Below are 11,061 nucleotides of genomic sequence, written 5' to 3' on the forward strand. Positions count from 1 at the left end.
CAACAGCATTGATGATATGGAATCTTTGAAAAAAGAGGGGGAGCGGTGGATTGTCTGTCTGTCTGTCTTAAGACTACTAAAAATATAAACGTTTACTTTTTTATTTTTTTATTTTTTAATGTGTTCTTTACAATTTTCAAATCTTGTGACCGTTGCAAGCCCACTAGTCCCCACGGCCCCACCAAATATATGCTTTGTTCTGCTCCTGTCGGGATATTCCATTTCCACCAATTCAGCAAAATGACAAAATGGTGCATCTCCGGTTCAATGCTTGCACACCACACCATTTTGGTTTACTGCTGTCTATCAATTGACTAAAAGCTTGGATTAGTCGAAAGAGACAGAGAAAGTAAAGTGGTCGATAATCAACACGCTTCCCTAATACCTATTGGGGTTGGACCAAAAACACGATTTTCGACCTCAAAAAAGGCCATAATAACGCAATATTGATCCCAAATCCCAATACTGGTCTGTCCTACTTAACAGAAAAAAATTAAAAGAAAAACACCAAACTTTGCATCTCTATGAATACACTTTATTTTGGTCAGAATATACAATGTCCAAACCATTCGCCCAACCCAAATCAAGATGTAAGAAGAATTCCTCCACATTTACTCACAAGATTAACATAATTGGGTCATTGCTCTCCAACCCAGGGCCATTTGACGGTTCTATATATCCAAGTCCAACCATCTGATCGAATCTACTACAGTATATAACACGCTATAGACAGCCACCTTGACAAAAGCACAAGGTTCCAAGCACTTTGATCCACCATCAACGCACAAAATATAAGCAGAGACATTGCCACTACTATGCTTCGTCTCTAAGGAAACCATTTAAGCTAAACTCTATCCAAAGCAAAACCTTATATTGCCAGAAATTAAAACCAAAAAGGATAATAAAAATCGCAAGAGATAGAGAAGATATGTGTATTTATATACAAGATAGATGTATTGTATAAATAACAATAAGAAACTTTGGGGATAAGGGAAAGGGAAAAGAAAGGTAAAATATATATTTTCAGAACCAAATCATCTCCATTCTGAGGCTGACAAACTTGCAGCCTATCTGAAGTCTGAACAAGCAATTCTTTTGGCAAAACTAGACCTTAAATTTAAATAATAACCAAAACACCCAAACCCTAAAGCTAGTCACACTGTCCAGATGGCATGTGCATTCAAGAACTGCCCTCCACGTATTATTCCATTTGTCCTTGATGCAGCATGTCAAGAAACTGTACTGGCAATTCCACTCGAAATGCATTGTTGTTGTAGAGCGACACCCGTGTAAAACTATACACAAAACCTTACCAGTCAAAGCATCTCTTTACCTTGTAACTTGCTTTTCTGGTTTCTTTTCAGCGTTCATGGTTTAGCTAAACTAGGTTTCAGGCGAAACCAGACATGGGTACATCAGCACCCAGATCCAACAACTGATGAATGGTCTTCAATAATTACAGCCACTTCAGAATCTGGCATACCTGATTTGGCCTCTGAGGGAACTGGAAGTTTTATCTTTGGCGACAACCTCCTGACTTCCTCTGTTGTGTAGATGAAAATCTTCCTTACTATGCTGCAAAACTCACTGCAATAGATATAGGAAAATAAGATCAACTCCACTATCAAAGAATAAAGTTAGAAGTAATGGTGGCAGGTAACTCTACATCTCTACCTATAATCCCAAGAGCATTTTTTCTATATAAGTCTGGCTCAGAAACCCATATATTAAAACAGAAATCAACTGAAGATAACACTGGAACATACCAAGTTCATACCCCAAAGGGTTGAACATGAAGACCTATCTGAATTTTCTTACTATTATTTTATTTTATTTTTATTTTTTTTTGCCCAATAGAGCAAGGATGATGTGTTTAACACAATTTACATTTACTGGAAATTAAGGTGACCTTGCATCAAAAAGATAATGACAGAACAATAATGGAACTCCAACATACAATCTAGAGAGAATAATCTTGATATGATGAGCTTAGACTATCTACTTCTACATCATTACTTTGGGGTGCAGGAATATGATTTGAGTAGTTGTGAATATTTCCACATTTCATGGTCCAATATATTAGAGTCACAATCAAATGAAATCCAATTATTGGTGAGTGCTACACCATTGAACATGAGCAACTGAAGCTCAATTCATTCTTCAAGTTGAAAGACAAATGACAGATATGGGTAAATATGTGCCGGGGACTTAGCAAAAGTAAGAGAGACCGAGAGTGGAAAAATCAAATAGAAACTCAAATGAACTTACTGCCATGGGTCATCCCCAACCAACATCACATCATCTTCGTCATCAGTGTATACAACCTGCCACTTCTTTGTAGATCCACAAAGCTCACCTTCAATGTCAAACATCTCCTCCAGTTTCCTGAGCAGATCCTCATACTGGTCAAACCGCGTCAAATCAACAGCCCTCCCAACAGCAATCCCTTGCATGTGGACCTGGAAAATGACAAATACTATTCACATATTCCCAAATAGCATGTAGCAGACCCAGCTGAAGAACACAAAACTGAGTATTCCTATTCATGACATGATCTATTATTGTTGTCTGGAAGACTGTATAGTGTATACACACATGCATAGAGATTGTTAGAATTATAATTAAGTGATTAAACTCACCATTGCCTAATAGCTTAAGCATTCGGGGCAATCGGTAATTTAACATGGTATCAAAGCAATAGATCCTGGGTTTGATCCCTGTCCTCACTCTACCTCCCTTTTAAAATGTTAATTCCCACTTGTTCGGCCCCCACTTATTAAGGGGAAGTTTAGGCCCACAAGTGAGGAGAAGTGTTAAAATTATGGTCAAGTGATTAAACTCACCATTTCCTAATAGTTTAAGCTTTTGGACAATCGGTAATTTATCAAAGATAAAGAGAAGAGTTGATCTGAACTTAAAATTTTACATTATCTTCAAACAAGACATGGAACCCCAAGCAGAAATTAATGTAAAAGCTCTAATTGCCTGGAGAAAGTGCCCAAACCACAAAGCCTTCTATAAAAATTGTTTTAAATATTCCATTCACAGCATAAGAATTTAAAAATCTAATATCAGCCTGCCTTGGGCTTGCTTCAGGCAGCAAAAGGTATGAAAGAGATCTAGAACCAAATTTTTGAGCCAGATCATCAGCCCAATAATCTATAAAACCATAACTGCACCAGATACTGATCAAAGAACTGACAAAACCTCTTAACTAGAGGAGAAGTAGAAAAGGCACAGGAGCCAAAATACCTTTGTGCAACTCCGGATTTGCCTGCTTTGTGACTCCTGAGGAGATCTCAAACACGATTTCTCAGCATCACAACTAACAGAAGGAACATCAGATCGATTTGGTTCAGAATGCTGGTCAGAATCCGCATCTAAATATGGAACTGGCTGTTCATCCCCGACAGCTCTGGACATAACCACCTGAGAAGTTTCTTCAACATTGGAACTGTCCAGAAGCTGAATCCCAAAGAGCCTGCAGCCATTCCCAGTTCCCTGTCTCTTTTCACCTGATTCTTTGTTAATAACCGGTGAAAAAGACTCCGTTACAGCTTCCCCTCTATTAGACCAATATGCCGAGTTGCTGGAAACAGCAGGCAAAGAGTTGTTACCACTAAAGCTGAAAGAGTTTCCTTTTGCAGCAGAGCTGTACTTAGGTGATGGATAGAAGTCTCGCCCACGTTGTGGCTCACAATATGAGAAAGCAGAGGGCTCAACTGGGGATTTCCACACACCTGATACACAAAAGCAAGAAAGTTTTAATCACAAACCAACAAGCATAATCGGCATAAATAATTTCCCACTAGAAAACTTTCGTACCAAGTGCAGGAAAATCTGGTGTTTGTGAAGGTAAAACAGCAGGCCGTGCCCGCTTGTTCCGTGGTGTGGGTTGCGAGCTTGGTGGAGAGTTTGCCACAAGTGGCTCCAATTCCCATGGTGAAACTCTATCTGGACGCACAATTGATGAATGCTCATCCCACTGAACCTGAAATACAATACCATTCACAGTGAGATAAATTACAGCAAATGTGAAGATAAGAAGAACCAATCAATTAAACCCAACCTAAAACACACCCTAAAAAAAATCACAAGTCAAAAATCAAAACAAGTCAATATCCCACTGGGGAGAAACTCCCCTCCCATTTAGATCCTCCAATTCTCTCCAACTTTTAGCTTGATGTGATACACATGGCATTTAATAATCCAACGGTCATTTAGTGGTTTACATGGGTTTTCCAAGACCATTGAATTTTTTAAATACCACGTCTCACATCTAACTTAAAATTAGAGAGGATTTGAGGACTTAAGTGGGAGAGGATTTTTTTTTCCCCCTCTGCTAAAAGCAAGCATAAGTGGGGTCACTACAATAGAAAACAAATAAACCAGTCAATGGTTTCCAGGTGTGTGCACATAAAAGTCTTCATGAAGAAAAAATGCCACATTAAAAGTAGCAATGGGCAAATTTATCAGAGCTGCATCACAAAGTTCACCTTGAGAGAAATTAAACGCCAACTAAATGTAGGACCTGAGCAATCAAGACTCAATACCATCATTTGTCAGAAACATGAACCTAAAAAGTTGAATTTAGACCATTGCAACCAGATAGTTTAAGGGTCCGCCTAAAACCCAAACCAAGAAAAGTTGGTATGATTATAATTTATCACTTATAATTTTAAACAAAAAAATTAAACCCTTGGCAAAGGCAGAGTCAGGGGCAAGAGGAAGTCCAGAAATAAAATAATCCAGAAATTTAAAATGCACAGCTTTTAAGTTGCAACTCACAAGAACAAGAGATACTGAGATTATAAGTGTTACTGCTAAGATAACTCTTGGTTGAAAAGCTTAATAGAGCAGCTTGGATATTTGCTTCAAACAGTAAATTTTGGATCTCTGTAAATTATAGTGCAACATTTTTTTTTTGATAAGTAAAAGAAAATAATAGTAATAGAGATGTATGTCTCATGGCCAGTCCCAAGAGGTAAAGACAGCAAGGCTGCTACACAAGGCAATGGAATATGAGACCACCCATTGACGGAGGAACTCCCACAATGAAGGAAGAGGACCATCAGCGTCAACAAGCATTTATATGTGAAAGCTATAAAACCAGCCAAGCCACAACAAAATATCCCATATTGAAAAGCTTTTCTATTTGAATATTAATGGTACTGAATGATTGCCTCTAGCATTTACCTTTCTTCAATATCCTAAAAAAAAAATATACAATTTACAATGACAGACAGAAATCAAAGCATCCAATAATTTTAAACTACATAGATCTTAGTCTCAAGCTAGCTACCAATTCTGACTTTGCAAGTACAAGATAACAAATTCTTAACCCAACCAGGAAAAAAATCAATCCTTAAAAAATCCACAATATCATTAGATACAGGGAAGAAGGGAGTCAAGATATACAATCAATTACTTCCATAAGATGTCCAGCAGTTCAGACATCCTCAATACATTCTTGGACCAATCCCGCAAAAATAATAAGTATGAAAAAAGAAATAAATTAACCTTTAGTGATCGCCACTCAGAATCAGTCCATCCAGATGATTTATTGTCTTCAACACCAACAATTGTGCCACTGAACCTGAAATGATAGAGACAGGTTATGCATCATAACTTCCTCCAAGTCCAAGAACACAATATTATGCAAGGGAAACAACATACCTTCTTTCAGGAACTTCCTCACCCTCAAATCTCATTCTAAACCTCATCCCAACAGATAGCTTATGGCTCCGAGCTTCAAGGTACTTGTTCACACTTACAATAAACTCTGATCGACTTGTTCTGACATAAAAACACTAGTTCAGAAACTCAAAACATCAAACAAAGAATCAAATGCCTCCAATTCCCAATCGTTAACATCACGTTTGAAAAGGCATTTGGTATGTGTAAAAGCACCATAAAGGGCGAGCAAAAACCAATAATTTTATGTGAAAATGGATGAGGCCCTATAAATCAAGATAGGACGGCATCCCATTACAGAATATCACCTATATTGACATAGTTTATACCTGCACAGATAATTTTTTGCTATATACTTTAAAACTAGAAAACATGACAATATTAACAATAGGAACCAATTAAAATGTCACTTGAAATTAATGAAAAGACATAAACCTTGGCTTGTAGAACACGGAGAAGAGTGTTTTAGTTGCAATAGCATGAGATGCAGTGGCTAGAACCCCAAGATGCATGCTGTGACTAGATATAACAGAAGATGGCATGTTGCTTAGTTGTCTCATGAGTCTCCTTACTCCAACACGCAGCTCCCCATTTTCACCTCTGGAAACAATAATTGGATAAAACAAATGACACAATGATTGGTGGCAACAAAGTAACAAAAGTAAAAACTCCACGACAGTATAACTTGCCTCAGAAATATAAATGCATCACCAGCCACTAATTTTTTGGAACTAACAAAGACACTCCATCCAGTTGTCAGCAAGTGGCGCCTTGGTTGCCCTGAATTGAATGATTTCGATCAATATACTAGTAATACAGGCATTTCATAGTAATCAAGACTCCAAATGAGATATACACAAAATCAAGGCAACAAATGGTAACAGAAGTATATCTAACAATATGACAAGAATGTAGAAATAAATGTACCAGAAGACATATATGCCAAACCAATGAAAGCAAATAACAATAAACACCAACTTTCAACCATTACATCCAGATAAACCATGCAACAAAGGACCGATTCAGAAATTAATTCAGACATAAAATCTTAGAAAGCTTCTGAAATAGCAAGAAATTAAAGGTATCTCCATGTTCCATTCAAAATTTGATTGCCAATGAGATTCACACTCCTTCAACCTCCAGAAACATTACAAGTGCACCAATACTACTACAACTTTTTGAATACTTTGATAAGTAGTTAAAGCTACTGAGAGAACTCAATGGTCACATAATTAGACATATAAGCCTTGTAGCACACAGCATCAAGCAACAACAACATTCCAACCTAAGCTGTTGGAAAAATAGCAGCTATAAGTCAATTCGGTGTAAGAAAAACCAATATGCAAACAGTCAACCTCGGAAAATGTGCCGAAAATGCCATTCATTTCCATGCAAATCAGTTGCGACCAATTCCTGCCATGGTGGCTGCTGGGACATATCCTGAACAAAAAATATTGAAATTATTAGGCCCAGGAAACAAAACAGGGAAAAATGGGTCAGGGCTATCCAGTATCTCCTAAATAAGCAAATGCTAAAAAAACATTTGAAGCTCACTAGCGGTGGCAGACAATCATCAGCATGCCTACGAAGAACAGAGAATCCGCCATGGGTGCTCGTGTCAGAAGCAGTAAGCGTCTTGCAAAATGAGTGGACTGTGCACCTTGGAGGATCAGAAATTGGAGGATCTGGGCTTGTAACCTCACTTTGCTGTTCCAGAGGTAAGGTATAGATAAGGAACACATAACCAACAAAGAAAGGGACGAACATGCCATGAACTCAATAAGAAGAGAAAATCAAAGAGAGCTTACATCTGAATCTGGTAACAAAGTGATTTGGGCATAGACTTCATCTGTCTCAGCTTCAGCCTACACTCCAAGGTAAAGTTCTAATGAATGAAAATCATAGAAAATACCTCCGACTTCCAAAATACATGACAAACAAGAAAAAAGATCCATATAAGTGATAATAATGATGATAACGGCATACTCACCCGAAGATGGACATTAACAACTTTACAAAGAATTTTGGATGGCAGGTTAAATGAAGGCATTTGCTGCTCTGACCCCTGATGCATAGATGCTTCTAGCTGTAAAAGACGCAGATATTGGTTAACAGAGATAGGTAGCACACAATATTTTCCAGATAAAAACCAAAACCCACAGTGAACAGTGGCATGTGTGATAACTTAAAGAGCCACATATCTTCAAAATAATTTCATAAATCAATAACTGAGAGGGACAAAAAAAATAAATAATTATGTGCATATCAAAGGCCTGAAGACTGACAATAAGGAGATACTCCAATGATATTCAAACTAGGTGGACATTATATGGAAAATATATTTGAATAAAATTTTTACAACATAATTGAAATCTTGGATATGTAAAACCAGATTACCATGAGCCCAACCCTATATCAATCACATGCAAAACAATTACTTTCTAACAGGTCAAACACTGGTTTCCTGGTTATAAACCACTGAACATCAACATTGCAGAAGAATTGCTTTGCACATCATAGAAATCAACATGAACACGTGGCAAAAGTTCAAAATACCTGTTCCATATGACCTTGTGGAAAGTAATAAACTCGCTCCCCTTCACGAGGAAGATTGACAAGGGGACCAGCACAGGCATGCCATAATTCCTTATATAAAGCATCATTGGGAACCCCTACAAACACAATATCATCAATTACAAAACATGGATAAAAATACACAAAATACACATGCTTTGAATTGTCAAATGTTAGAAAAGGCTTGTAAATTAGAGACAGAGGCATGAAAACACAAGAACAAACTGAAGGATACAAAATTAAAAGCACCACTGCATGTTACTGTCAATTATACTTGTTTAAGACAGTTTCCCTCAAATGAAGATACAAGACGCTAACAAAAGGTTTGAGTTGATCCAATTAACCTAAATACAAACCACAGATGATTTCAAACCACAATTTCCCCATATCCCACATGCAGATCACATAAGAGAAATAGAAAGTTCATTAAGCTCCACCTATGAATATATTATAGATGATTCTTTGTTAAGTTAATCTTAAATCTTCAAAACCCACCCCCCCCCCCCCAAAAAAAAAAAAAGCAATTAAAATCAGATTCATTTTATTTTACAATAAAGCATCATTTCCAAAATGCAGATCAATTAACAGCATAAAATACATCTAGAGATACCCTTCGAGATTAACCAAAAATTCCACCTAATTATAATCTACACCAAATCATAGGCAACAACCACAAAATAAAACAAGCAACACAAACCTGCACGGGAAGCATTGGAGGAATGATTCGACGCCGAAAATGCCATTACAAACCAGAATTCTTCAGCCGAGCAGCAGTACTGTATCTATAAAACTCTGCACTTCAATAATGTTGTTTTAAAAGACAATACTGGCAATTATCTAAAATCACATTAATTCTCTAAACAACTAAACCAAACCCATTATTTATCACACATTTATTATCATCATCGCCCATAATTAAAAGCCTCAGAGCCAAAAAATGTCACTCTTCATTACTCTCTCTCTCTCTCTAGCTGTGCTTTTTATATGAATTAAAAGCACGAACTTTAATGAAAGCACAAAAAGTTGGGGGTTCTAACTTTAACGCCAATTACTAAACCCGAAAAGTACACAAACTTTCACACTTATTTTTTTTAGCCCTGAAAACCGGCAAATTTGTTTTAAAACCGAAATCAATAAACAAATACCGTTACGGTAAAAAGATCCGTAACTTTTGCTCCCTAGAAAGGATCATGCTTCACACATTTCACCGTGAAGTGAGTAATTTACTGCTATGTTTGGTTGGTGAGACAACAAAAAAAAAATAACAGAAAATTAAAGATTCAGCAATTTTGTTACGTGTCCCCAAATTATTGAACAATTTCCGATCCCGATTGAAAAAAAAAAAAAACCGTCAGACTATATCAAAACCGTTTTTAGTCATCGATTATTTAGTTTCTATTTTTAGAAAAATCAAAACCTTCAAATTTAAAAACAATTTCCATTTTTCCCTCACTTTCCTTCATTTTCCCACCAACCAAAACACCTTACTAAATCCCGATCTCTCAGATTCCAATTCACAGTGACGGAAACCCTAACCGTACGATAGATTCCCACACACTGAACAAAATTACACAATCCAAACCGCAGAGAAATCCTACTCTTACAACAACAACCAAAAATACACGAACCGTAGAGAGCGAATGATAGCGCATAAGTTACCTGAGAGAGAGAGAGACACACACACAGAGAGAGAAACAGAGAGATTGTATGATTGTCGTCCGGTTCGTACAATTCCAATAGCGAGCGCCGAGAGAATCGGAATTTTAGGGTTTCAAACAGAGAGAGAGAGAAAGAGAGAAACAGAGATCGAGAAAAACGAGTGGAAATGGAATGGGGATCGATAAGGTCGTGTTTGGTTGAAGCCGACAAGACCTCTCTCCTTTTGCCTCTTTTTCAGTTTTTCTTTTTTTTTCCTTACACACACTGTTTACTCTCTCTCTCTTCTAGCTGACTTGGACTGCCTTTTATATGCGAGAGAAAAGCGGAGAAATAGAGAGAGAGAGGGTGCGCAATGCGCACACTTGTCTGACTCTCTCTTCTTTTTGGGTAAGAAGAGAGAGGAAGAGAGTAAAGAAAGCAGGAATTCAATGCGTGCCCCTGTACCCCAACATGTTTACTATCGTGCGCTGTCGTCTATCCTTAAAAAGAGTTTTTTTTTCAACTGTAAACCGCGTGTACTGTCCACCTATACAAAGTTGGAAAATTCAATGAAAATCAAAACTAAATTTTGTTACCTTTTCTTCCCATTCAACTAGGACTTCATAAAAGGAAAATTAATGATGCTCGTAACTAGTGGAGTATATTGGCACAACACTTTCTTTTCCCTCTAAAAAGTTGGAATATTTTTCATTTTTTCTCTTAAAGTGATAATTAAATTTAGTCTAAAATATAGATTACGGATTTGTTTAGAATCTATTTATTTTGTTGAAAGTACTATAGATAAATGTAAAAGTTAGCTGAAATAGTACAGTGAGATCCATGAATAATACAAAAAAGTATAATGGAACCCATGAATAGCAGCAAAAATATGCTGAATAGTAAAATAATTTGGCAAAAATAATCTTGCCAAACGAACACTACATCTTCTAAATTTGACTAACATTCATTTCAGTCTTTAACTTTACTTTCATTTTATTAATTCTTCTAAATTTCAAAATTATTGAATTTAGGTCCATTGTCAAATTTTATTAAAAATTGTCATTAAGTGTGCAATTATATAATTACATAAAATATCTATAAATATTTTTATTAATTTTATACATTTTTTTATAGATTTTTTTCGTACGAAAATAA

General features: G+C 36.6%; 1 protein-coding gene across 2 annotated transcripts; it reads right to left on the bottom strand.

Moving 5' to 3' along the window:
• Window positions 1–918: 918 nt before the first annotated feature.
• On the bottom strand, window positions 919–10,203 carry LOC142620232 (auxin response factor 1). 2 transcript variants are annotated; one of them, XM_075793633.1, is made up of 15 exons: window positions 9,928–10,203; window positions 8,966–9,060; window positions 8,251–8,366; window positions 7,685–7,780; window positions 7,503–7,559; window positions 7,249–7,401; window positions 7,050–7,134; window positions 6,384–6,474; window positions 6,130–6,294; window positions 5,677–5,796; window positions 5,521–5,596; window positions 3,826–3,991; window positions 3,253–3,740; window positions 2,269–2,459; window positions 919–1,587 (listed from the first exon to the last, which is right to left on the bottom strand). In XM_075793633.1, the coding sequence occupies exons 2-15, from the start codon at window positions 9,009–9,011 to the stop codon at window positions 1,416–1,418; spliced, it is 2,022 nt and encodes a 673-aa protein (XP_075649748.1). In that variant the 5' UTR covers window positions 9,012–9,060; window positions 9,928–10,203; the 3' UTR covers window positions 919–1,415. The 2 variants fall into 2 exon arrangements, with proteins under 2 accessions (XP_075649748.1, XP_075649750.1); XM_075793635.1 differs by having other exon boundaries at window positions 8,966–9,050; window positions 9,928–10,160.
• Between the last annotated feature and the right edge of the window lie 858 nt (window positions 10,204–11,061).

Source organism: Castanea sativa, chromosome 1 (assembly GCF_040712315.1).
Source record: "Castanea sativa cultivar Marrone di Chiusa Pesio chromosome 1, ASM4071231v1".
Lineage (NCBI taxonomy): Eukaryota > Viridiplantae > Streptophyta > Magnoliopsida > Fagales > Fagaceae > Castanea > Castanea sativa.

Excerpts from the sequence above, each read along its gene's own strand:
- LOC142620232 (XM_075793633.1), bottom strand. The coding sequence starts at position 9,011 with ATGGCATTTTCGGCGTCGAATCATTCCTCCAATGCTTCCCGTGCAG. Across the intron at positions 7,781-8,250 it reads CACAAGGTCATATGGAACAG|CTAGAAGCATCTATGCATCA; the intron begins GTATTTTGAACT and ends CGTCTTTTACAG. Across the intron at positions 7,560-7,684 it reads TTGTTAATGTCCATCTTCGG|GCTGAAGCTGAGACAGATGA; the intron begins GTGAGTATGCCG and ends CTTGGAGTGTAG.